Source organism: Petaurus breviceps, unplaced genomic scaffold, assembly GCF_028583685.1.
Source record: "Petaurus breviceps papuanus isolate PSGF00001 unplaced genomic scaffold, PetGlider_PUasm1.0 189, whole genome shotgun sequence".
Lineage (NCBI taxonomy): Eukaryota > Metazoa > Chordata > Mammalia > Diprotodontia > Petauridae > Petaurus > Petaurus breviceps.
In genome coordinates this window covers 39,997,411-40,025,359 of record NW_027185809.1, presented here as the reverse complement: position 1 = coordinate 40,025,359, position 27,949 = coordinate 39,997,411, and the positions used below count along the sequence as shown (strand labels likewise).

Sequence of the window (27,949 nt, the reverse complement as noted above, 5' to 3'; positions counted from 1 at the left end):
AGTGAGTACATCAAAGAACTGTTCTTGACTATGTTCTGTGCAACATTTTTATCAGTTATTTTGGATAAAGAATAAGTGGTATGTGTTGTAGACCAGGCCTAACTCTGGTCAGAATGGTAGTGAATGCTCAGGATTGAGATGAAAAGATACACTCATAGACCAGTCAACATTTGCTTTACAACAGCATGGAAAGGATACTCAGCAAAGCTACAACACTAGTTCAGTTAGACATAGATCCTCTCTTCTCCTTATGGAAGTGTGTCTGATTAGTAATGTGTAATGGATACGGTGACTTGCATCTCAATGGGACATCAAACATTCCCTAGGTTATCAAGAAGACCTATCAATAGGTCACACATTAATCCCATGGACTATTCAAAGGGGGAAATTATTCAGAGCTTTCAGGGAAAGGAAAAATTTGTCTGGTAAGCCAGGTAATACCAAGTGAGTAATGATCCAAAGTGATTCTGATAATTAAGTGACTAATTCCATAAGGAAAGCAGGACACACTGACACTGATCTAGCAAATCCTCTTGACCAGGTCCATTTCCTTATAGATATAAGAAGGGCTGCATCTACCTGAAAGAGTGCTTTGTTACTGTTCATATGCCAGAATCCACTAGACTGGTTCACCTAGGTAGCTGACCACTCTGTTGCCAATGCTTACATCATTACTTTCTCTACTTCCTGCCGATGCTGAGGCCTACCACAGTGTCAGGGCTAAGGACTACCACCCTGTGTTAGGGCCTGTGGATGAGGCTACTACTATACTGTCTGACTACTACCCTCTACTTGTTTCAACAGATTTCCAGTCTTCTGGGGAAAAATGTTAACTAGCTTAGCTTTTACCTGCCAGGGACTATGGTGGGTATTACTTCTACTACAGTATACCTTTTAAGACATAAAACTGGTAGGATCAGTTAATAAATTGGATGATGAAGTCAGAGGCCATAATATATCTGAGTCTTTAACAATCAGTTGAATTTAATAAAATAAAATTTTATAGATGTAAATGTAAAAACCAATTTCAAAAGTATCTTATAGGATAGATGAGGCTGGATGACAGTTTGTATAAGAAGGATCTCTGTTTTTAATGGATTACAAATTAAATATGGAGCAGCAATGGGATAGATCAGTGAAAAAAAAGGGAACAAATCTAGGCAGCATTAAGATGTTTATGTCCAGGACAGACAAGGTTTTAATCCAACCGTATTCTGCCCTGGTCACACAAAATCTGGGGTACAATTCTAGGTGCAACATATTAAGAAAGACATCAACAAACTACTCACTGTGAAAAGGTGGACAATTAAAGTGGTGAAACTCCTAGATACCATGCTGTAGGAACACAATTTGAAAGAAATTGAAGTCGGGGTAGGGATGATAGAGAGAGATTCAAGATGTCAGAGTAGCTGGAAGAAGTACAGTTGAGTTCTTCCAATAGAACTGCTAAAAAAAATCTAGAAAAAGCACAAAACTGAGTCTTGATTGGAAAACTAAAGGAAAAAAAAACATGGTGAGTCATATTCCTTATATATGTTTATTTTTAGTTTTCAACATTCACTTCCATAAGTTTTAAATTTTGTCCCCCCACAAGATGGCATTCAATCTGATATAGGCTCTACATATACATTCCTATTAAACCTATTTTCACATTAGTCAGGTTGTATAAAAGAACTAGAATGAATGGAAGGAACCACGAGAAAGAAAAAACAAAACAAAAATAAAATAGTCTGCTTAACTCCATATTCATACTCTATAGTTCTTTCTCTGGATGTGGATAGCATTTTCTATCATGAGTCTTTTGGAATTGTTTTAGATCCTTGTATTGCTGAGAAGGGCTAAGTCTGTCAAAGTCAGTCATTGCACACTGTGGCTGTTACTGTGTACAGCGTTCTCTTAGTTCTGCTCACTTCATTCAGGATCAGTTCATTCAAGTCTATCCAAGTTTTCCTGAAGTTTGCCAGTTCGTCATTTCTTGTATTACAATAGTATTCCATTACATTCATATACGAAAACTTGCTTAGCCATTGCCCAATTGATGGGCATCCCTTCAATTTCCAGTTTTGGGCTACCAAAGAAAGATCTGCTATAAATATTTTTGTACATATGGGTCCTTTTCTCATTTTTACGATATCTTTGGGACACAACCCTAGGCATGGTAATGCCAGGCCAAAAAGTACGCTCATTTTTATAGTCCTCTGGGCATAATTCCAAATTGTTCTCCAGAGTGGTTGGATCAGTTCACAACTCCACCAACAATGAATTAGTGTTTGATTTTTCCCACATCTCCAGAATTTATCATTTTCCTGTTTTTCCATGTTAGCCAATCTGATACGTGGGATGTGGTAATCAGAGTTGTTTTGATTTGCATTTCATTAATCAATAGTGATTTAGAACATTTTTTCATTTGATTATAGATAGCTTTAATTTTTTCTTTTGAAAACTGCCTGTTCATATCCTTTGACTATCAATTGGGGAATGACTTGTATTCTTATAAATTTGACTCAGTTCTCTATATATTTTAGAAAAGAGGGTGGCTAGGTGGCACAGTGAATAGAGCACCAGCCCTGGAGTCAGAAGGACCTGAGTTCAAATCCAGCTTTAGACACTTAACACAAAAACTAGCCGTGTGATCTTGGGCAAGTCACTTAACCCCAATTGCCCTCCAAAAAGAAAAGAGGCCTTTTTCAGAGACAGTAGTTGTAAAAATTCTTTCCCAGTTTTCTGCTTTCCTCCTAATCTTGGTTTCATTGGCTTTGTTTGTGCAAAAACTTTTCAACTTAATGTAATCAAAATTATTCATTTTGCATTTTATAATGTTCTCCATCTCTTGTTTGGTCATAAATTTATCCATTCTCAAATCTGACAGATAAACTTTTCCTTGTCTCTCTAATTTGCTTATAGTATCAGCCTTTATATCTAAAAGGCTGGACTTCTTTTTGGTATATGGTGTCAGATGTTGGTCTATGCCTAGTTTCTGCCATACTATTTTCCCATTTTTACAGCAGTTTTTGTCAGATAGTGAGTTTTTATCCCAGAAGCTGGGGTCTTTGGATTTATCAACCAGTAGATTACTATAGTCATTGACTACTGTGTCTTGTGTACCTAACCTATTCCATTGACCTACCCCTCTACTTCTTAGCCATTACCAAGTAGCTTTTATGATTGCTGCTTTATAATACAATTTAAGATCTGCTATGGCTAGGCCACCTTCCCTGGCATTTCTTTTCATTAATTCTCTTGATATCCTAGACCCTTTGTTCTTCCAAATGAATTTTATTATTATTTTTCCTAGCTCTATAAAATAATTTTTTTGGTAGTTTGATTGGTATGGTACTGAATAAGTAAATTAATTGAGATAGAATTATCATTTTTATTACATTAGCTCAGGTTACCCATGAACAACTGATGTTTTTCCAATTATTTAGATCTGACTTTGTCTGAAAAGTGTTTTGTAATTATGTTCATATAGTTCCTGGGTTTGTTTTGGCAGGTAGACTCTCAAATATTTTCTGTCTTCAGTATCTTTAAATGTAGTTTCTCGTTCTATCTCTTGATGTTTGGCATTGTTAGTAATGTATAGAAATGGTGAGGATTTATGTTGGTTTATTTTATATCTTGTAACTTTGCTAAATTGTTTAGTATTTCAAGTAGCTTTTTACTTGATTCTCTAGGATTCTCTAGGTATATCATCATATCTTCTGCAAAGAGTGCTAACTTAGTTTCTTCTTTTCCTACTCTAATCCCTTCAATTCTTTTTTCTTCTCTTATTGCTAAAGTTAGCATTTCTAGTACCATATTGAATAAGTGATGATAATGGACATCCTTGTTTCACCCCAGATCTTGTTTTTTTTTTTGCTTTTTTGGAGGGCAATTGGGGTTGTGATTTGCCCAAGGTCACACAGCTAGTATTTGTGTTAAGTGTCTGAGGCCATATTTGAACTCAAGTCCTCCTGACTCTAGGGCAGGTGCTCTATTCACTCTGCCACCTAGCTGCCCACCCCAGATCTTTATGGAAATGCTTCTAGCTTATCTCCATTATATATAATGCTTGCTGATGATTTTAGGTAGATGCTACTTATTTTAAGGAAGACTCCATTTATTCCTATGCTTTCTAGTGTTTTTAATGGGAATGGGTATTACATTTTGTCAAAAGCTTTTTCTGCATCTAGTGAGATAATCATATGGTTCCTGTTCATTTTATGCTGATAGTTTTCCTAATATTGAACCAACCCTGCATTTTTTGGCATCAACCTGATCAAGGTGTATTATTCTTGTGATGAGTTGATGTAATCTTTTTGCTAATATTTTATTTTAAAAATTTGCACCTATATTCATTAGGGAAATTGGTCCACAATTTTCTTTCTCTGTTTTGACTCTTCTCAGTTTGGGTATCAGCACCATATTTGTATCATAAAAAGAATTTGGTAGGACTCTTTCTTCAGCAATTTTCCCAAATAGTCTATATAGTATTGGAATTGTTTAAATGTTTAATAGAATTTGTTTGTAAATTCATCTGACCCTGGATATTTTTTCTTAGGGAGTTCATTGATGGCTTGTTCCATTTCTTTTTTGGAAATGGGGTTATTTAAGGAGTTTAGTTCCTCTTCTGTTAGTCTGGGTAATTTATATTTTTGTAATTATACATACATTTCACTAAAATTGTCAAATTTTTTGGCATACAGTAGCTCAAAATAGTTTCTAATTATTATTTTAATTTCTTTTTCATTGGCAGTGAATTCACCCTTTTCATTTTTGATACTGGTAATTTGGTTTTCTTCTTTTTAAAAATCAAATTAACCAAAGGTTTATCTGTTTTATTGTTTTTTCCCATAAAACCAGCTTTTAGTTTTATTAGTTCAATAGTTTTCTTAACTTCAATTTTATTAATCTCTTCTTTTGTTTTTGATTTTTCTAAATTGGTATTTAATTGAGGATTTTTAATTTGTTCTTTTTCTAGTTTTTTTCAGTTGTATGCCCAATACATTGCTCTCTTCTTCTCTTTCATTTATGTAAGCATTCAGAGATATAAAACTTCCCCCAAGAACCACTTTTACCACATTCCATAAGTTTGGGTATGTTGTCTCATTTTCATCAATTCCCTTGAATGAAGTTGTTGATTGTTCCTATGATTTGTTGCTTAACCCACTCATTATTTAGGATTAGATTATTTAGCTTCCAATTAATTTTTAGTCTGTCTTTCCATGGCCCTTTATTACATATAATTGTTATTGAATCATGATCCGAAAAGGATGCATTTAATATTTCCACCTTTCTGCATTGGATTGTGAGGTTTTTATATCCTAGTTTATGGTCATTTTTGTGTATGTGTCATGTAGTGCTGAGAAAAAGGTATATTTCTTTCTATCCCCATTCAATTTTCTCCAAAAGTCTATTATATCTCCCTTTCCTAAAATTCTATTCACCTCCTTAACTTCTTTCTTGTTTATTTTGAGTTTAGGTTTATCAAGTTCAGAGAGAGAGAGAGAGATTGAGGTGTAGCCCATTAGTATAGTTTTGCTGTTTATTTCTTCCTGTAACTCTCTTAACTTCTCCTCTATGAATTTGGATGCTATATAAATTGGTGCATAGTTGTTTAGTAATGATAGTACTTCCTTGTCTATTGTGCCTTTTAGCAGGATACAATTTCCTTCCTTATCTCTTTTAATTAGATCTGTTTTTGCTTTTGCTTTTATTAGGATTGCTATCCCTGCTTTCTTTTTTAACTTCTGCTGAAGCATAATATATTCTACTCCAGCCTTTTACCTTTACCCTGTGTGTATCCCCCTGTTTCAAATGTGTTTCTTGTAAACAACATATTGTAGGACTATGATTTTTAATCCATTCTGCTATCTGCTTCCATTTTAAGGGAGAGTTCATCCCATTCACATTCACAGTTATGATTACTGTTCCCTCCTGCCCCATTTATACTTTTATTTCTCCCTTCCTCTCCTCAGAAGAGTTTTGTTTTGGACCACTGCCTCCCTCAAATCTTCCCTTTCTATCAGATCCCCTCCCTTTTCTTTCCCTTTCACCTTAGTACTTCTTCCTTAGTACTTCTTCCCTCCCTTCTAATCACCCCTCCCTTTTCTTTCCCCTCCTATTGCCCATAAGGCAAGTTAGATTTCTATGCTTTTTATTCCCTCCTTGAAAACGAAATCCAATGAGAGTAAAGTTCAAACAATGCCCATCTCCCTCCCTTCTTTCCCTCTACTATATTATGTTTTTGTGCCTCTTCATGTGATGTAATTTACTGTTTTCTGATTCCTTCTTTTCTCATTACAATCCCTTTTCACTCCTTAATTAGGTTTTTTATCATCATATAAGTTAATTTATACTCACAACCTCTATGAATATCCCTTTATATGTTGTAATAAAGATGCAATTCTCAAGATTTACATGTATCATCTTCCAATGTAGGCATGTAAACAGTTTGCCCTTATTGAATAACATGCTTTTTTTCCCTTTCCTGTTTACCTTTTTATGCCTCTCTTGAGTCTTGTTTTTGAAGATCAAATTTTTCATTGAACTCTGGTCTTTTCATCAGGAAGGTCTGGAAGTCCCCTATTTCTTTGAATGTCCATCTCTTTTCCTAAAAGATTATGCTCAGTTTTGGGGCAGCCAGGTGTCTCAGCGAGTAAGAGCACCGGTTCCAGTGTTGGGATGACCTGGAGATCGAATCCCGGGCTCAGACACTCAGCACCACACCCAGAAATAACTGGCTGTGTAACCTTGAGCAAGTTACTTAACCCCGATTGCTTAAAAAAAAAAAAGATTATGCTTAGTTTGCTGGGTTGTAGTCTAACCTCCTTTGCCTTATGGAATATCATATTCCAAGCCCTCTGATCTTTTAACATAGAAGCTGCATAGTCCTGTGTGATCTTGGCTGTAGTTCCATGATATTTAAATTGTTTCTTTCTGGATGCTTGTAGTATTTTCTCCTTGACCTGATGTAGCAGCAAGCACCCTAGCATCCCCAGGATGGCTGCCAACACAGGTTCTTAGATCTGCTTTTCTAAAGGAAAGCAACTCAAAATGGGTTAACAATCTTGCTTTAATCAAACATATGTCATTTACCTAGTTCAAGGGAAAAAGGTCAGCACCCTGAACTTCAGAGAATACAAACAAATTATAACCAGAGAAACAGATCAGCAGACAGGCTTCCAGCTGTCTGACCATTACATCAATACCTAGTCAGTTAACAGAGAGGGAAGCACCAACATCTGGGTTTTCAAAGCCGGGGGGGGGCGGGGAGAGGGCCTCAAAGGCTGCCCAGTGTCTCATCTGGTCAAATCACACAATTCTTCTCAAAATGAGCCCCAAAACAAAATCTCACAAACATACAGTCTTCTCCTGGCTCAGAGAATGTCACAACCCTCTTGACCTATTGCCCAATCACAAAACACCAATGTGTGGGCATTTTTGAAAAACAAGCCTCCTGCCACAGGCTCCATGTGACCACATTCAGCCTATTAGAAGACAGAGTATATTTTAAAATCAGGAAAGGTTCTCAGAGTCATTTAAGCCTAGCCAAGGGGCAGGAAAGATCTTAAGATTCCCATTCCCATAACACCTGATAATACCAGAATTTGGCTCCAATATTCCTTGACATTTTCATTTGGGATCTCTTTCAGGAGAAGATTGGTGGATTCTTTCAATGACAATTTTACCCTCTGGTTCTAGGACCCTGGTGCAGTTTTCCTTGATGATTTCTTGGAAGATGCTGTCCAGGCTCTTTTTTTCATCCTGGTTTTCTGGTAGACCAAAGATTCTTAAATGAGTTGTCCTAGAACTATTTTCCAGATCAATTGTTTATCCAATGAGGTATTTTAAATTTTCTTCTATTTTTTCATTCTTTTTATTTTGTTTGACTGATTCTTGATGCCTCAGAGTCATTAGCTTCTATTTGCCTAATTCTAATTTTTTAACGAATTGTTTTCTTCAGTTAGCTTTTGTGCCTCCTTTTCCATTTGGCCAATTTTACTTTTTAAGGAGTTGTTTTCTTCAGACAACTTTTTCCCCTATTTTGTCAATTGTATTTTTTTGTAAGCAATTGGGGTTAAGTAACTTGCTAAAGGTTACACAGCCAGTTATTTCTGGGTGTGGTGGTAGGTATCTGAGCCCGAATTTGATCCCAAGTCTTCCCAACTCTGGGGCCAGTGCTCTTACTCACTGAGCCACCTGGCCACCCCTAAGCAATTGGGGTTAAGTAACTTGCTCAAGGTTACATGGCCAGGTGTTTCTGGATGGGTGCTAAGTGTCTGAGCCCGAATTCGATCCCAGGTCATCCTGACTCTGGGGCCAGTGATCTTACTGTGCTATGGGGCCACTCCTGTCAATTGTATTTTTAAAGGAATTGTTCAATTCTAATTTGACCTTTAAAATCCTTTTTGAGCTCTTCCAAGAAGGCTTTTTGAGCTTGAGACCAGTTCATATTCCCCTTTGAGTTTTCAGATGTGGGTATAATGACAATACTGTCCTCTTCTGAATTTGCATTTTGATCTTCCCTGTCCCCATGGTTAAATTCTATGGTCTTTGCTTTTCTAAGTTGCTTTTTGATCATTGTGTTTGCCTTTTTCTTGGCTTTTAAAGTTCTGGATGAACAGAGGCTCTTGTCCATGCTTCTTGTGCTGGGGTTTAGGGGTCTGGTTACTGGTTTTGTGTGGGGTGGCCTCTGGTTATGGTAGCTGGAAGCCATATAATGCTGTAGTTTGCCTAGTGCTGAGTTGGCTGTGGCTGGTGTGTGCTGAGGCCTGGTGAGGTCTTTCTGTGTTTCCCCAGGGTTACACTGAAACTTGCTGGGTGAGGTCTGGGAGAGGAGTGTCTGGCCTCTGGAGGTCTCCTCCTCCCTGAAGGCTGCCCTAGAGCATAGGTAGGCTCAACTGCTGGTTGACACCTGACCATGGTGCAACTGGTGATTCTCTGATTCTCCTTGTATGAAAGCATGTGGGGGTTCTGGTATTGGCTCTTGTCAGCTCCACCACCCTGGGGCTCAGAATCTCTTGCTGATTTGCTGAGATGAGGCTTGCTGCTGGCTTGCCTGGATGCCTCATGTCCTGTACTGGTTCCCTTCAGTCACAGCAAGAGGGACATTTCATGTTAATCCCCTGTAGCAGCAAGCACCCTAGCATACCCAGGTTGGCTGCTAGCACAAGTTCTTTGATCTGCTTTTCAAAAAGGAAAACAACTCAAAAAGGGTTAACAATCTTACTTTAATCAATCAAACATATATCATTTACCTAGTTGGGGAAAAAGTCAGAACCCTGAACTTCAGAGAATACAAACAGAAGTTACAAGAGAAAATAACACAATTTAGCAGATAGGGCTTCTAGCTCTCTAACTGTTACATCCATACCTAGTCAGTCACCAGAGAGAGAAGCACCAACATTTGGGTTTTCAAAACCAGGGGGCTCAACAGCTGCCCAGTCTCATCTGGCCAAATCACACAACTCCTCCCATAAGTGAGCCCCAAAGCAAAACCTTGCCTCAGAGGTATATATAGCCTTCTCAAGGGTCAGAGAACATCACAACACTCATGACCCACCTGACTACAATGTAACAAAAATTGTGCCTTCCTGAAAAACAACCCTCCTACCACAGGCTCCAGGTGTGCACATGCAGCCTATTGGGGGGAAGAGTATGTTTTCAAATCAGGAAAGGTCCTCAAGCTAACTTGAGCTTATTAAGGGGCAAGGAAGATCTTCAAATTTCTTTTTTTTTTAAAAAAAACAAAAACAATTGGGGTTAAGTAACTTGCTCAAGGTTACACAGCCAGTTATTTCTGTGTGGGTGCCAAGTATCTGAGGCTGGAACCAATCCCAGGTCCCCCCGATGCCAGGGCTGGTGCTCTTATACACTGCGCCACCTGGATGCCCCATGAAATTGCAATGCCTCAAGAACAGTTAAGCATATTGGTTTTTGTTTTTTGTTTTTTTTTGCCGTTTTTGGAAGGCAATTGGGGTTAAGTGACTTGCCAAGGTCACATGGCTAGTTTTTGTGTTAAGTGTCTGAGGTCAGATTTGAACTCAGGTCCTCCTGACTCCAGGGTCAGTACTCTATTCACTGTGCCACCCAGTCGCCCTGATCTTCAAATTTCTATTACCATTATATCCCCCTAGTCTCCAGAGCTAAAATATTGGTGCACTCCATCTTTCTGCTGGCTCTACTGTTCCAGAATTTTTCCTGGGTTGGTATTTTCTGGGTTTTTCAAGGTCACTAAGAGAGAATGAGAGTGACTTACTGCTTACTCTGCCATCTTGACTCCCGGAAATGGTGAGTCATATTTCTAGGCCAGCTCATTATAGGGAGATAGAGGTCTGTGGACACTGGGAACAGTTTTCTAGGCATGCACCATGTGAAGCATTTCATAGTACAGTAACTAAAAAAGAACCAAGGTTGTGTACCAGTGCAAGAAGAGCTCCCAGACCTATACACAGGGATTCTGATCTTGTACAGGACATAGGAATGGATGTCAGTTGGAACTCTGCCATTCACTACCCAGTTCTGGGTCAGACATCCAGTGCAAACTGAGGAGGGCATCTGTGCCCAGGGGTAATGCTCTATGGTTAAAAGGGGTCATGGGTCCCACTCTGTGTACTGAGAGAAGAACATGTTTAAAAGCAAGTAGTAGCTTCTGAGAATGGCCTCTGTTGTAATGTTCAGCCCAGCAGAATAATGAGGGAAGGAATCTCAAACCAAAGGGAAGCCTGCAGTTCTATCAGTTAACCTTCAGAGCTTTCCAACTCATTAACAGTGACCAAATCTAGCAGCAGTCTATCAGAACTTCTGGTCTAGTCAAGAGTATTACTTAGACCCAAAATGAGGATAGGAATTTGCAAAGTTCAGAACAGGATGACAGGGATCAGACTTCATCCTGGATTGAATCACTTTGGGAGCACAGAAGGCTTGCAAGTTCCCCGAGTTGTCCATGAGATCATGAAATAACACAACACTCAACACCCCCAAGAAAGCAGAGCGGGACCTAAGAAAGCCAGTAATGTTCATGAACATGAAGTCCAAAGTAGAGAAGTAGGCTGTAAGAATGAACAAAAAAAGAATCCCACCATAAAGAGGTATTATGATGATAGGGAACCTTGACACCAATTTGAAGAGAATGCCTATAAAACATTTACAAGGAAAGCCTCAAAGGAAAATGCAGCTTGGGCATAAGTAGAATTCCTGGAGGAGATAAAGCAAGATTAAAAAAAGAATTTAAAATGATATTGAAAATTAAATGAAAGCACTAGAGGGAAAAGAAATGAGAATTAAGGAAGAAAGTTTCTTAAAAGAGAACTAACAGCTTTGAAAAAGAGGCACTCAACCTCATCAAAGAAACAAACTGAAAATTAGAATAGGCCAAGTAGAAGTTTGTGACTCGATGAGACAAGAAATGTCTAAATAAAGTTGAAAGACTGGAAATTATCATTGAAAATTAAATTTTCTCATAGCAAAAACAACTGACCTGAAAAGCAGATTAAGGAGAAAAGAATCAAGAATCATTAACCTACCTGGAAACTATGACTAAGAGCCTAGATATAATATTTCAAGGAATTACAAAAGAAACTGAGAGATCTCTCAAGACCAGCAGGTAAGTAGACATAGAATCAATTCGATACTTACCTCCTGAAAGAAAGTCTAAAATGAAAACACCCAGGAATGTAATGGCCAAAATCCAGCACTTCCTGGTCAAATGAAAAATACTGCAAACAGCAAGAAAAAAAAGTAATTCAAATACCAAGGAGCCACAGTCATGATCATATAAGATCTAGCAGCTCTATTAAAGGAAAAGTTTGGAATATGTATTCCAAAAGATCTTGGTTTACACCCTAGATTAAATTGCCCAGATAAACTGAATATAAAGCCTATGGGGGGGAGGAGAATTGATTTTTAATGAAGTAGAGAACTTCTAAGCATTCTTTTTTTTCTTTTTGGATGGGGGTGTAATGCCACGCACGAGCAGCTTTCCAGAAGAATGCTACTATGAACAGCTTTTAAGGTTCTGATTACACAGTGTAGTGAACACTCTATTTATTCCATAACAAATCAAAGCAAAACATTCACAGACAATTAAAGTATAGCATTCACAATATTACAACTTATCACAGAAAATCACAATATAGTATTCATAACAGCTTATCATTAAAATGGCCAAATAGTTTTCACCAAAGTAGTCACAATATTTAGAACAAAAAACAATCATCTCAAAGTACAATAGTCAAAGTCTTCTACTCATGGGGCACACGAAATCAATCACTCATTTATTCAGTAATCAATTACTAAGTCTCATTAATCACTAAGCATTAGAAAATACACAACCCTCCACCCCTAGGTCTCTAGTAAACTACAATTTCATCATTACTCAGTACCCACAGAGAGGTCTTTTCATCTTGACTTGGGGCGGCTGGTTCTCAGATTCCCTGGATCCCCTTCTATGGTCCTAGATTCTACCTGGATTGATCAGACCGTCACCTGGGTTCAATGGCAGACAGCTCCCAGTTCCTTGTCCAGCTGCACACTGAAGTTCACAGGGTCCAGTCCATCTCAAATCCTTCACAATTTCTGCTCCTGGGAAGGCCAAGCTACAAACAGACAAAGTCCCTGCATCCTGGTCATGCTTCCTCAGTTTTCTGCAGATTGTTCAAAAAGTCAGAATCCCCTCATTCATCCAGCCTTGGGGGAGGGGACTCCTGGGGTCCTGTTTAGAAGAAGCTTCACCACCACAAGTTCTCAGGAAATTTTGATTCAGTTCTTGATTCTCTCTTCTGTAGCTGCTCTGCCTCCAGATAAAATTCTGACTGTGCCTCTCTGAGGCTTTTCTTATATACAGCATTAGCTCCTTCCTATTTCAGCCAACCCCTTCCTATTACATCAGGAAGAGGGGTTCATACCTTCTGTTTCTTTCACAGAGGTTTGATTAGTTACTAAGTGCTAAGTACCTGCTTACTTGCCAATACAAAAGGGGGTCTTCAAATTACCATTACAGGGAGAGGGTAGGGCGATAAGGCTACATTGTTAGTAAGTGTTAAGTGTCTGAGGCTGAATTTGAACTCAGGTTCTTCTGACTCCAGGGTTGATGCTCTATTCACTGTGCCACCCAGCCTCCCCTTTTCCAAGCATTCTTGATAAAAAAGGCCAGAGAGGAGTGGAAACTTTGAAATACCAATTCCAGAGTTGAGTGAAATCTAAAAAGAGGTAAAAGATGAGTCAAAGAAATGGGGTCATATAGTTTGGAGAAGAGAAGAATTAACAGTGGAGTAGGAAGTGGTAAGCTATTCTTGACCATTGTCATGTTGTATAGCCAAGGCAATATTCACAGCACCAACAGCAACTATGAATATGCCAGCATAGTTCCAAATCACAAAACATAATAGATTTTCCATATAGAAGACAGAAGTAAAACATTCATTCAGATACCAGAAAGTCAAATCCCAACACCAGAAAAATTAATTCATCATAGCAACAAAGAAATCTATATACAATAACACTGCAGAGACCAACACCATCCCAAAGTCTTCCCATAAACAAACACTCACAAGCTTAGCAGTCTCCTTGCCCACATCTTCTCTCCTCCTTCTGTTCTAACTGCTCTGACTCCCAGCTTCTGCCCAGCTCTGCTCCAGTGTTCAGCAAACTCCTCCCACCACAGGCTACTTGTGATTACATTTGGCCTATTAAGGGGCAGGGAATATCTTCAAATTTCCTTAGGCCTATTAAGGGGCAGGCATTACACATGTAGAAAAAGAATGTGACTTCATATGTTTGAATACAGAAGGAAGAACAAAGATCAATGGATGGAAGGTGCAGAGAACATTGCCTCATGACAGTGAGGGAAAAAATCCCCCAACTTCCTAACAATCAGGGTTGTCTAAGAATGAATAAACTCCTTCAGAAGGTATTAGGCTATTTTTCATTAGAGGTGTTCAAACAAAGGCTGGATGACCGTTATAGGCAGGATTTCTATAAAGTTGATGTAGACTCTGAACTCTTTTCCAACTCTACAAAGCTATTAATTTTATTCTGAACATTTCCATTTCTTAGCTGTATATCTTTGGACAAGTTTTAATGTGTCTGAATTTTCATTTCCTCAACTGTAAACTGATAATATTGTAATAATTGTATGCATGTGTATAAAAGTATTATGATGAAAGTCCTCTGTAAACTTTAAAATTCTATACAGTGAGTCCCAAAATTCTTAGTGTAACAGTTTTAAGGTATTTTACTGCACTAAGACTTTTTGAATAACTTGAATAAATGTGAATTATTATTGCTATTGTCCTCTGAACATAGCCCCACATCTACTGTTTCTAACTGACATTCTTCTCCTTCATGTCTCTTTTCCCACATAGCCTCTTTTGCCTTTTAGTATCTTGTAAGAATGCTAAGAATCTGGCCAAATTATAACATTATTTAGTAGTTATTACATAGTACTTGGAGTTGTGCTAAGAACCTTGTCTCCCTTTAAAAAATCCCTTTCCTTATTATGCTACTAACTTCAATCCTGCTATTTTTAAATTCCCCTTTAGTCTGAGTATACCCTTTTTCCCATTGTATATATGTACGTAACATATGCTGCCTTTTTTTCTCGAAATAAATAATCCGTACATTTTATCTGATTCTTCAAAAATGACCCTGAAAGGAAGCATGCTTTTGTAGGATGGGTGATCATTTTTCTTCTCCTCTTTATCTAATCATTTTACACCTGTTTAGAAATACCTCTCCTAGCAAGCATACCGTGTTTCCCTGATAATAAGACACTGTCTTATTAATTTTTTTGGACAGAAAAACACCAGAGGGCTTATTTTCAGGGGAGGGCTTATTTTAATGACATTGACAGCAATTTTAATAAACAGGTAAATGTTAACAAAAAAATGTACATTTATTCAATAAGCAAATCACTGGGGAAGAACAGGATGACGCGTTCACTGCTGCAGCTCTGATTGGATGCAGCTCGGAGCGCAGTGTGCGTTTCACCCGGGTGGGGGGGACGGTGCATACAGAGGGTACCGTAATGTAGCGTGTAGCGCAGGGGATCACCTTCACTACAGTAGCAATCTCAATAGGGCTTATTTTCGGGGGAGGGCTTATTTTAGAGGAATCTTACACAGTAAGGGGAGGGCTTATTTTCGGGATAGGTCTTATCATCGGGGAAACACGGTAGAATTTTAAGTTAACTAAGCACTTCACTCTTTCATATGTCAAGGAATTTTCTAATGCAATAGTTAGTTAACCTTCTGTTGCTTCTTTAGTACAAACAACTATTAGTACAACATTTTTTCCCCAAGGGGCAAGAGGAATATTTAGACAGTTTTCCTTTCAATTTTATTTGGAATCAGGGAGTGGATATCAATAATAAAAAGAAAAGAAAGCCACATTCTTATAAGTCCCATTTAAGGTTAAGTTCAGGGTTGACTTTGGGCAAAGGTTCAGGTTGATTATTATTCTTTATGGAAAGTTTGCCTGTCCCTAATAACCCCAGTTACACATAATCCTTTCTATTTTCCTTCAGAGAACCAAAGTTTTAATCAAATTGGGTGGAGTAAATCAGTTAATTAATAGGAAAAACAATGATTTTGTTTGCCAGGAATGTTTTTTTTTTCCAAAGAAGATTTGATTAAAAAAAAAAATCTATTGACTGAGATAGGTCTGAGTAAACTCATCAATCAAAGAGCTAATGCCTTGTATTTAAAGAGTGAATTCCACAGCAAAGGCTGGAGTGCTTGAAAGAAATATTAACTAGTTAACCATCAACATGTGCAGATACAGACATTTGTACCTCTATCATATACCTAGATAAATGGAGGCACAAATAGATAATTCCTAGTTATTCATAGAATTAACAGTGTAGCCAAAATAGAAGACTCTGAGACTTTTGATGCTGAGTAGGAGACAGAGAACCCAAGTTCTTATTCTGTTTTTATCATTAACTACTTCTGTAATCTTAGGAAAATCTCTGAACTATTCAGGTATTTTGTTTCCTCACCTATAAGTCATTTTTGAGGCTCTTACAGTCCTGACATTCTGCAATTTTTTTTTTTTTAGTTAACTAGTCTGTGACTTCTTTTCATGGATGTAAATATGAAATTGCAAAGTTTCCTAATACTATTTAGGGGCAGCTAGGTGGCATAGAGGATAGAGCTTGGATCTAGAGTTAGGAAGACCAGAGTTCAAATCTGGCCTCTGAGATTAGGTATTTGACCCTAAGCAAATCACTTAATCTTATTTGCCTTAGTTTCTTCATCTGGAAAATGGGATAAAATAACAGCACCTACCTCCCAGGATTTTTGTAAAGATCAAGTAAGATGATGACCATAAAGCACTTAAGTGCCTGGCACATAGTAAAAATTCTATAAATGTTAGTTATTATTAACTATTATTATTCCTATTTAACTTTTGTAGAATATCAATAGATATTCATCCTGTTGATTTTGAAATTTGTGTGTATTCATACTTTAGTCCTTCACTCTGATGTTGAAAAAACTACTAGTTCTCCTTTGGACATATAGATATATAGATATAGATATATATACACATATACATACGTATATATACCGTGTTTCCCCGATAATAAGCCCTCCCCCGAAAATAAGCCCTATTGAGATTGCTACTGTAGTGAAGGTGATCCCCTGCGCTACACGCTACATTACGGTACCCTCTGTATGCACCGTCCCCCCCCTCCCCACCCCGTGAAATGCACGCCGCACTCCGAGCTGCATCCAATCAGAGCTGCAGCAGTGAGCGCATCATCCTGTTCTTCCCCAGTGATTTGCTTATTGAATAAAGGTACATTTTTTTGTTCACATTTACCTGTTTATTAAAATTGCTGTCAATGTTCATTAAAATAAGCCCTCCCCTGAAAATAAGCCCTCTGGTGTTTTTCTGTCCAAAAAAATAATAAGACAGTGTCTTATTATCGGGGAAACACGGTATACACACACACACACGCACATATATATATATATATATATATATATATATATATATAATCTTTAAAATAGGACAGTGAATTATTATGAAGTGAAACATTTTCTCATTTTTATACTTGATTCTTTTGTTTACACTTCAATTCTAAAAGGTACTTGTTTGGCTTGTGTGTGTTGATTATAATTCTTTAGAAGTCATTAGCTAATGAAACAAATTCACAAATATGTTGGAATTCACAAATACTGCTTCTCATACCAAGAGTCCAAATTAAGCCAATATAGTCATATATAGTACTAATAAACAATTGGTCCAAGTAATTAAGGTGTAAACAGAAGCATGACTTATGGGTATGGCATTTGTTTGCTGTTACTATTTCAGTGTGGTAATCAACATGTATATATTATGTCAGCAAAGATATATATTCTAGAATTGGGATGGGAATCAAACTTGTCATTACATTGATATAATGAACTCTCTCTAGCAACACAGGTCACTTTTCCTGGAAGGATTTAAGTGACTTGTCTAGGATAATATAGCCAGTATATATTAGAGTTGAAACTTGAACACAGGTCTTTCTGACTTTGATACTGACTCTTTATTATTCATATTAAAATTCAATAGAATCATGGGATCCTGAGAAGTCATCTTCCTAGGCACCTTTTAGCCTTAAATGTAGGCTCTCTAGTGAAGTTTTTTTTTAATCTTTTAGAGGGGGGAAGGCAGGGCAATTGGGGTTAAATGACTTGCCCAAGGTCACACAGCTAGTAACTGTCAAGTGTCTGAGGCTAGATTTGAACTAAGGTCCTCCTGACTACAGGGCTGGTGCTCTATTCATTGCACCACCTAGCTGTCCCTCTAGTAAAGTTTTTATAACTTTTCTTGGTACCTTACCCAGGAGATTAACCTAAAAAAAATTTGTTAAAAATATTAATCTGCATTGTTTTTTGGTTCAATCCTTAGTTAGAAATGGAGAAAAGCTGGTTAGCTTCATTTTCATGGATGTTTAGCAACTCTCTGGAGTTAAGCCCTTTAGCTCTTACTGGGAGGAACCTCTCCTTTACTTCCTCATTGGCATGGAGTACCACATTCTCTTGCCATCCCCAGTGCCTCTTATGTTTAGTGCAGGGGCTCTTAGCCTTTTTTTTTTAATATTGTGGACCCCTTTGTCAGTTATGTGAAACCTATGAACTCCTTCTCAGAATGATGTTTTTGAACACATAAAATGAATTACAGAGGATTTCAAAGGAAACCAACTATATGCTGAAATAATCAAAATATTTTTTGAAAGTTCATAAACCCCATGTTCATAACTTAAAATGTAATTCATTTCTTATAAGGTAAAAAGACACTTATGAAGAATGACCCGTTTCATGTTCAAATGTAACTTGGTATGGTATCGTCATTGAGCTAGACTGAAACAGATTAGAGGAAGGAACCATTTCAAAGTAAAGGCTTGGCTTCTGTTTCTTTTTGTCTGTGGCTTTGAGTAAGTGGGCAATAAAAGAGGAGAGAGTATGTTGAAAGCTCAGCTTTCATTCACCTTCACAAGAGTTCATTTCACTCACCTGCAATTCGTTGCATTTCATCTTTGAGCAATGAATTTATCTAGAAGTGATTCACTCTGTGCACACTTTCCATAGCTCCCTATTTTTCTCCTCTATACCCTACTCCCTATCCCCCTTACATGCTTATGTTTCATGTGTAGATGAAAATTAAGACAATAAAATCCCAAGACCTCAAGTAAGGTTTAGGTGGCTTAGGGGTGGAGAAATGGCCATCAGCTTAATTTCAGGCTAGGTCAATAGGGAATGAAGGCCCTTGACTTTTAACAGTTGTTTAGTGGCATATATGAAATGAGGTGATAGATACAGTTCAGTTCCTGGAGGACAGCTGTCCTCCTCATAAAAAAAGAGTATAACAATTGGCATTAATTGGCACTCTTACTGGCAGCTTCATCAAGCACTCCATTGAGTAACCTCTTGCTCCCCTCATCTACTATATTTTCCCCCTTTTCTGGATTTGAAGTCAGAGGACCTAGGTTCAAATCCTTCATCTTCCAATTATTACCTATATGAGTTCAGATAAGTATTTTCCTATCCCAAGCTTTAGTTTCCTCATCTTTAAAAAGAGAGATCTTGTGGCTCAGCGAGTAAGAAAGAGCACCAGCTCCAGTGTTGGGATGACCTGGGGTTCAACTCTGGGCTCAGATACTTAGCACCACACCCAGAAATAACTGGCCGTGTAACCTTGAGTAAGTTACTTAACCCCGATTGCTTTAAAAAAGAGAGAGAGAGAGAGAGAGATCTCTTCCTACCCTTTTCCCATTTTTCTCTTCCACTTGAGTAAATGACCTAAAAAATGAGTCAGAGTAGCTGAAGAGGGTGAGATCTCAGCATCACAGTTTCTGCCAGAGTCTACAAGGGCCCCCCAAAAAGTCAGCTGGAATCTAAGCCTCTTATCTTAAACAAAGATTGTCTTCCTTATCCCAGTTTCTTTTCTAAAGGTTTGTGTGTCCAAGTTCGTCTGTTTGGTTTCTGTTTTGTCACATGATTCTGTCATATAACATATATTATTTGTGATGTGGCTGAACCCATATACAACTCTAAGTACCTTACGTTTTTTGTTTTTAAATTCTTATTCTAATTTTTGACACTTGTTTTTACATCATATTAATTTCCAAGTACCTCTTCTCCTGCCCAGTAAGTTATTCCTTGATATAAAGATTATAATCGGAAAAGAGAAAAAAAAATCAATTCATTAAAATGTACCAACTGATTGACTGTGTCTGACAGCATGTGCAGCATTCCACATCTACATTATTTTCTACTTCTGCAGTTTTGGTAGAGATACATTATCTCAAACTTTCTCCAGGACCAACATTGATCATCATACTTCTGTAATGTTTGGTTATTTTGTTCTTTTTGTTCATATACAGTCATTTTGTGTATAGTTTCACTGGTTCAGCTTCCTTAATCTGCATCAGTTCATTCAAGTCTTCTCATGCTTCTCTCAGTTCTTCACATTCATCATTTCTCATGGTGCAAAAATATTTCATTACCTACTCATACCATAATTTGTTTAGCTGCTCTCCAATTGATAGACACTTATTTTATTTCCAGTTGCTTGTTGCCAGTAATATTATGGTGTACATGGGAACTTTCTTTAAGCCTTTGAACTCCTGCTTCATGTGTTTTATTTTATTTTATTTTATTTTATTTTTTAAAGCAATCAGGGTTAAGTAACTTGCTCAAGGTTACACGGCCAGTTATTTCTGGGTGTGGTGCTGAGTATCTGAGCTCGGATTTGATTCAGGTCATCCCGACACTGCAGCCGGTGCTCTTACTCGCTGAGCCACCTGGCCGCCCTACTTCATGTGTTTTAAATAATGGTAGTTATTGGAGACATTACTGATACTTCCTTTCTTCCCTCATCCTGGGTCAAACTGGAAAGGACCAGTAAAAGAAAGTCAATTATCACCTAGAAAAAGAGTCAGCTCCAGGTTAGTGCCACTCCAGGTGCCAAGGAACAAACATTTACCCAGTGAGCTGGTGACTAGACTGGTCTTTATGTGCTTTTAGCTAAGGTTGAGGGAGAAAAGAAGGGCCAGCAGTAATAGCATCATGGGAATTTTCCGAGATTCTTTTGAGGAGAAAACCATCTAACTTTCCTTTAGCAATGCATCCCAAGACCTCATAAAGGAGACATCTCACTGGCACACCTGCTATTTTCCTAACCAGAGTTAAGCAATGACTGTTCAGCAGTGTCATACCCAGGAAAAAAATTATCTAGAATCCTTTCCCCCCACCCCCACTTCCCCCTGCATTGTTCTGTATTTAGTAAAAAGCCTAAAGCATTTTGCTCAAGGTCCATTCCCCTGGAATTAAAAACCCTGAGTACAAGACTGTGAAGGGAAATGCAATCCATATGCTTCACATTTGTTTGTATTTAACTCATCAAAATGTTCTTTGCTAAGACTACTTTGATCCCAAGAAAATTTATAAGTCTCTTTAATGATCATTGGAAACCTGAAGCAGGAAGCTCAGTTGGGTCAATATGAACAGAAATGAAATAAAGTAAAAAGTGACCCATGAACGTCAGAGGGTAAAAGTATCAAGGACACCAGCTTTAAGCCAAGACTCTGGGTCTCAGTAGATCCTAGGGATCCATGAGATAATTGGTTAAATAGGAAAAAAAAGGTAGGATTCTGAACTGGGAAAATTATATGATGCTAGTTCTACTAGCTCAAATTCTAGGGCCTCAATGATTCACTTTCACCCTTCTGTGTAATGGGATTAATTGAAGTCATCTACCTTATGGGTTTGTGTCATGCATTAGTTACTTAGTGGGTAAAAAGTTCTTTGAAGATCAAAGTGCTATTAATAAAAAGGATATGGAACTTCTGAACTGGATGCTGTACAATTCCCAACCTTGGAGGAAGAACTCTGCTGGAAGGACCTGCCTAACCCTTAGGTAAAGCAAATGTAGTTCCTTAGCCTTAGGGGTTATTCATTCATTCAGAAAAGGTAGAAGAATTCTAAGAAAATTCCTGACTGGGAAGTTTGTTCTCCCATATTTTTCTTGACACCACAGAAATTTCCTGAATTACTCTTCTGACCTGAGGGCAGGGGGAGGGGGAGGTCTGGGTGTGTGTGTGTGTGTGTGTGTGTTGGGGGGTGCCAGGGGGTGAGCACAAAAAAAAAACCCCAGAGATTCTTGAAAATGGGAATCCAGACAAAATTCCTCATCTGGATTTGTCATTTGAACCCTGAATTTAAAAAGAAAACCTTTGCTGATTTCCTACCAATCACTCTCTTCAGTTTACCATTTCTAAACACACCTCCCCTCTCAAGCTCAAATGAAAGGGAGAACTGCCTTTCTGCTGTGTTTTGTGAGTTGGAGTCTACTGCAGAAGGAGGAATATTTCAGTCCAATCATAAAGTGGGGCTGGTGTCTGAGAAGAGACAAGATTTAGTGGTTAGGCTAGTGAATGGTGGAGTTACATCCTGGGTTCGGTCCTCAACTTGGCTCCTGCCTTCCACTGTCACTGCAGGCAAGTGCTTAGCAGCCTCTCTCTGCCTCTGTTTTTCTCTCTCCCCCTTCTCTTCTTCTGTGCTATGTAAAATACCATTTGCAGTCTCCTTTATCCACTTTTCTCCTCAGGATTTTCTTTTTTTTTTTGGTAGGGAAGGCTGCAAATGTGGGGGAGGGGAGAGAAAGAAGAGAGACAAAAATCAAACTTTTTAAGCACTAAAGTAGTATACTCTTACTACCAACTAATATTCGTTTCAGGTAAAAATACTGTCTGATTCCTTCATTAGCCCAAACAATGATGTACTTCTGACAAATTTAGGCGATGGTATCCTTCCTGTGCTCGTGGAGATTAAAAAGGAACACATGCAGAACCCAATCTGCCATAAAATCTGGATGCTCCTCTTAGTTCACATCTAAATCAATGAAAACTCTGTACATGGAGAAAAATCAGGGAATACCCTTTCCATTAAGGTTTCTCTCTTTGCCCCCTCCCCCAGTGGCTCTACTTGCCACTCCCTCTTCCAAGAAAACATATTTCCTAGAGGTGGGCTGTTAGGTCAGTGAGAAGAACAGGATGAAAAGGGTGGGGTGATAGAGCTGGGCCAAAGGGCTGCTTCTGACTTACATAGCCAGGAGACTGCATAGGAAATTCTGACTGTAAAACCTGTTGATATGGTTGGTACCCCAGACCAACACTAACTTTGCACCTAGAATTCTGAAGACTCAGTTTGAAAAGAAAAATTACAAAGAATTGAAGCAAGATTTCCAAAGGGGATAAAGCATTCACATTCAAATTCATTCCTAAAGGAGGTAGCAAAAATTCAGATCTTTAAAAATTCCTTATTTTAAAAAATGAATTCAGATGTCCTTTTGGCATTAAAATGTCAATTCAGTTTTTCAATTGAAAATTTGACTAGTAAGTATCTGCATGTAGGCAAAACATGGTTAAAAAGAAGCTGTCTGTCCCCTTCTAGAAGAGTTCTTTCTCTTCCTGCACCCCCAACCCCTTTTTGCTTTGGGGTTTCAGCATTGAAACCCAAAGGGAAATTGTAGTTTGTTTGGCATATATGATCTAATGTTACCAGATATTCTATAGATTTAAAACACTTCCTTCTCCCACCTTTAATTTTCTATAAATAAATATCAAGAAAATTACATGAATGATTATTTTTTAAAAATCCTAGGTAACAAACTAGATGAATGAGAAGGGTAATTTGGATTGTTAGTAGTTCTCTAGAAAACTTCTGACATTTACAGGAAAAAAAAGAAAGGAAAGAAGAAATCCTAACTGTTGGACCCCCCCCCCCAATCCTTTGGGGAAAGAAAAACAAATACAACCCCCTCCCAACAATGGGGGTTCATGGCTGTGCCCCTCTGCATGACACATTCAAATACTTTCCCTTAAGTTTGAAAGCATTTCCTGAAAGCAGTCAAAGGTATTGAACATTTTTTTTTTCTCGTCTCTCTCTCTTTAAATAACAAAGCAAAATTCCACCCTCTCTTCTCCACCCCCCCCCTTCTCAAAAAAAAAAAAGTTTTCGAGTTTTGCTTCTCTATTCATTGCAGTCCTGGCCAAAGTAAAGCCCTCTTTCTCAATGACGTCAAGATCTTTACCAAGATTAGGCTTTCATTTCTCTATTGCAGCAATTAGCCAGGGAATGTATAAAAGGCTTCAGGGAAAGAAACTGGGCTCTAGAGAGAAGCACTTTGCACCACAGACAGATAGCAAGGGAGGAAAAGATAGAGCGAGGGAGAGAAAAAAAAATAGACAGAAGGACACACTCGGAAAGGGAGTGAGGGAGAGAAAGAGAAACAGAAAGTTGTGTACAAAGAAACAGCCCCTTTATATTCTAAGCACCATTTTAAAAACAAACAAACAAACCAACCAACCTGGAAGCCCTTGTAAGTTAAGAAAAGAAACGGGATAACCTGAGTAATTAAGACAATGAAAAAGCTGAAATTAATTTAGAAATGTGTACTTCAATTTTATAGTGGCTGGGAACTGAAAGTGCAGCAGTGTCTTTAACGCACACAAAAACAAACTTCTTCTCCTAAATTTTTTTTTTTTTTAACATCTTAAGTTCTGGGGGGAAAAAGTAGCAGTTTAGAGTTGAATGAGTTGATGGGCATGCTCTAACTGCTGGATTTGAGAAGCTGACTTGATTTTGCCATCTCTGATGATTTAAAAGAGGTGACAGTTTAGGTTTATTTGCAATCTTAGTTTCTTTTCTTTTCTTCCCCCTCACCCCCTTTTACTACCATCTCCTCCCCTTAAACCCCCTCCCCTTTTCCTTAAATGAGGGTGCAAAAGGGAAACCAGAGAACTCAAGCAAAGTGACTAAGGAGGCGGAGAAGATGGGTCTTCTCAGCATAGACTTGTTGATTACACTGCAAATCCTGCCAGTTTTTTTCTCCAACTGCCTTTTCCTGGCTCTCTATGACTCGGTCATCCTCCTGAAGCACGTGGTGCTGCTGCTGAGCCGGTCCAAGTCCACTCGTGGCGAGTGGCGGCGCATGCTGACCTCAGAAGGGCTACGCTGTGTCTGGAAAAGCTTTCTCCTGGATGCTTATAAACAGGTAAGTTGGGACCAGCCATGCTTCTTTCCCTTTGGTCAGAAGCACTGGGATAGAACTTTTGGACCTGGTTGGGGGTGGCTATGAGGATTGTGGTCTTCACTTTGAGTACATGGCGGGGAGAAAAAGGGAGTGCGCTAGCTCATTCTACCTTTCCGTTTAACCTGGATGGGACCACTCAGTAGAAGTGAACCAGTTCTACCTGTTAACTAGTTTAACTAGCTAGGAACCATATACTGGTTTATGTTGGGTGGTTTTGGTTTTGGGCTGTGGAAAGACGTAGATAAGCAGCAGCATTAAAAGTAGAAGAAATCTTGGTATTTTGGAGGGTGGAAGACAGAAAAAGAAAAAAACTTTGAAAATATCAGGTGGGAACATCTTCAAAGAAGTAGCTTGTTAAGGCTAGCGGGTTTTGGCTTAATGGCAGCCTTGTTTAGGTTAGCAGTGCAAAGTTAAGTTAAACAGACCCATTTGCAGATGCATGCCTCTGTTGAGCCAGATTAGGGCCCTTTGAAGAGTGAGGCGAGTAACCTGGTTGTTTCGTTTTGATTTACATCAAAAAGGTCAGAATTGGCTACAGAAAATTTAATTTTCCCTTTTGAGGTTGTTCAGAAGCTTAAAAAGTAATGCCTTTTGTGAAGCAAATAAGATTTCAATAATCCCTTATGATTCAAACTTTTTTCCCTCTAAACATGCATCCCTTATAGAAAGAAATAGTAAACTAGGTCCTTTTTCACTTACCTGCTGAGATTGAGTTCAAGGAGGGTTTTTTTCTGGACTGCTGGAGATGATACTTGTTTCAAATGCTGGAAAACCAGCTCTTGCTCTGATTTTAGGTGTCAGCAGAATCCTTGAACTCAGAACTTAGCAGGCAATAAAGAACCTTGCGGTTATTTCTTCTGTTTTATCCATTTGTCCAGCTGACTCCTGAAGGTCCATTAGGCTTAAGAGGAAAGAAGTCTTTTTGCAAAATTGGGCGTCAGAAAGCAAGATGTTGGTTTCCCCAAACATGGGAGCAACATGGAAGCTGGGTGTGTAGTCAGGGAGATAAGTTGTTAGGCAGTGCCTTAGAATGTGGAGATAGGAAACGAAAGAAAGATGAAGGGAATACTATGTCAAGACATCCCCTGAGGTTTGTTGTGCTACAGAGAAGGAGGTGGAGAAAATAACTTCCAGTCGCAAAGCACTTATTCTAACCGGTTACACGTGAAACCACGTGTGGTTTTCAGGAAAAGAATTTGCTGTAAATTGGGGAAGTCCATGCAACAGCAGAATGCCAGAGGAACTGGAACTAGTTCCTCTCCCAAAGACTTAAGCCCAAGTATAAACTTAGGCTCTGGGAGAAGAAAAATGCAAATGAGTGAATCATTTCGACTCCACTGAATTCAGAAGGATCATGTCTCTTTCCCACTGTGTTTTAGAGTGGGCAGAAATATTAAGGGGTGGGGGGAGGCTTCAGAAGTTAAAACTATTTTCTGGGGTGGGGGGAAGACAATTGACATTTGGCTAAGATTTAAAAAAAAAAAAAGAAAGCACACCTGCTTGTAGAATTTGTTTTCTTTGCATGTCATCTCCCGAGTAAAAAAATCATCATGATGTGAAGCATATGAGAGGGTTTTTGCCCCCAGCAGCAACTAGTGGCAAGAGTTTAGAACTTTGAAATCCTAAATTGAAAAAGAAAAAAATGTCCCCTCTCTTAAGTTTTCCATTGTGTTGCAATATTTTGTTATTTATATTCCTGGAATTGGGAAAGATGAGTAATTCGTTTCCTCCTTTGCATATGGTTTATGTATTCTCTCTAGTGCTTCTTTGTTTATGCCTTGATTATCCTCTGAGGATGCTTCCTGATGATGCTAACTACAGTTTTTGCCCATCGTGCTTTACATAAAACCTACCACATGAAGAGGCAAAGCAAAGTGCTTGCCACTGGGGCATTTAATGAATGCAAACAGTAAAATAAAATGTTGGGGAAGACTGGTCTGGTAAACACTGGCTTTCTCAGAATGTGTCAGGCATGTTTGCAGTGGTGGTGGAGGGCAGAGTGTTCGGAGCCTCTGGAATGGATAGAGTTAACCTCTCTCATCTGCTGTTATCATCTTTCCCAGCTTTTTGGCATCGTCATTTCTAGGGGTACTTGGAGAGGTTCGGCTTGGGATGTCACCCCTGTATTTCATAATAATGACTTGCATTTTGGGGGGGATACAACTTTGAAAAGCTCCCCCTACCTGCACCCAGAGGAAACTTTTTCAGATGATGAGGTGTGTATATGTGACAGATCCATGTTATTTGAGTGTCAGCTGCCTGAGAAGATGTTTAGATGCTTGGAATACAAATATGTGGATTATAGCCTTTGTTTTCTTTTCCTCAAAATGGAGGGAAAATGTCACCTCTTACTGGACAGATTGAATAGAATTCAGAGTAAATTTAGGCAAGATGATGGTAAAGATACTTTGGTTCAGGCTGGACATCTATAATACACAATCTTGATTAAAAAGAAGGGATATATATATATGCGCATATGTAGCAATATGAAGCATTAAAAAATTAAACTTCTTCAGCCAGTGCATGACCCTAACTTGAACAATGTATCCTTGTGCTGATGCACAGAGATGCAACCAGTCCTAAGCTAACCAGTTTAGCCACCTTGTACTCACCTAAATGAAGTGCAAAAGTCAACAAACAACATGGATGATGACACACAAATTAGCTTTTGCACTATTAGTACAGAAATGTCACAGAAAATGTATTTATTTCAACATATAATTTTGGTTTTAAAAATGTTTTCTTAACAAAACTCTGCTTCTTCACTCACCCCAGGCCTTCTGACTAGTTTCTGCAATATTCTGAAAAATAGTTTGCTTATGGAAGAAATAGTCGCATAAGGATATAAAGAACTCTTCAACCAGAGTTTGTTTATAAATTGGACAAAGCATTAGGAAATGATAGAGGCTTAGAACTTGCATTTTGAAGTATTAATTTAAAAAAGAAATAATTGAACAGCAGTGAGGCTGAGAGGGATCAGTATACTGGTTACTTGTTATTCAACCCCGTTAAAGATTTCAGCTTATCTGAATTTAAATAGTTAAATCACACAGCATAATAATTATTTGGCCACATTTGTAAGGGCATTGATGTAGCCTGGTAATTTTGCCAAAGAATTCCAAACTTCCTAATGGATAAAATAAAGCCATTTTCAGTGCCTTCAATCACAAAAGGTGTATGTGAGATTCTGCCCCTCCCTTTTTATTTCTTTGCTTTTTATCATAAGATTAGGTGACATTTTGTCCATGTGGCTTTTCCCAGGCTGTGGAAAAGAGAGAACAAGGTTAGTAGTATATGCGCTATTTCGAGCTTGTAGTTTATGAATAGGTCTTTCTTTTCTTTTTTTTTTCCCCCTCTTCATTTTGCAGTCCACATGCTAAAG

At 38.3% G+C, this 27,949-nt stretch overlaps 1 protein-coding gene across 10 annotated transcripts in view; it reads left to right on the top strand.

Moving 5' to 3' along the window:
• DIO2 (iodothyronine deiodinase 2) overlaps positions 1-27,949 on the top strand; it is a 306,669-nt gene that overhangs the window by 266,876 nt on the left and 11,844 nt on the right. For 8 of the 10 annotated variants that reach the window (XM_069092337.1, XM_069092332.1, XM_069092334.1 and 5 more), the window contains one exon: positions 24,253-24,528. In XM_069092337.1, coding sequence (XP_068948438.1) covers positions 24,253-24,528 — 276 coding nt within the window. Of the gene's footprint in view, positions 1-11,447; positions 11,588-23,592; positions 23,854-24,252; positions 24,529-27,949 lie in introns of those variants that run through there. The other 2 variants (XM_069092340.1, XM_069092341.1) reach the window with 2 other exon arrangements.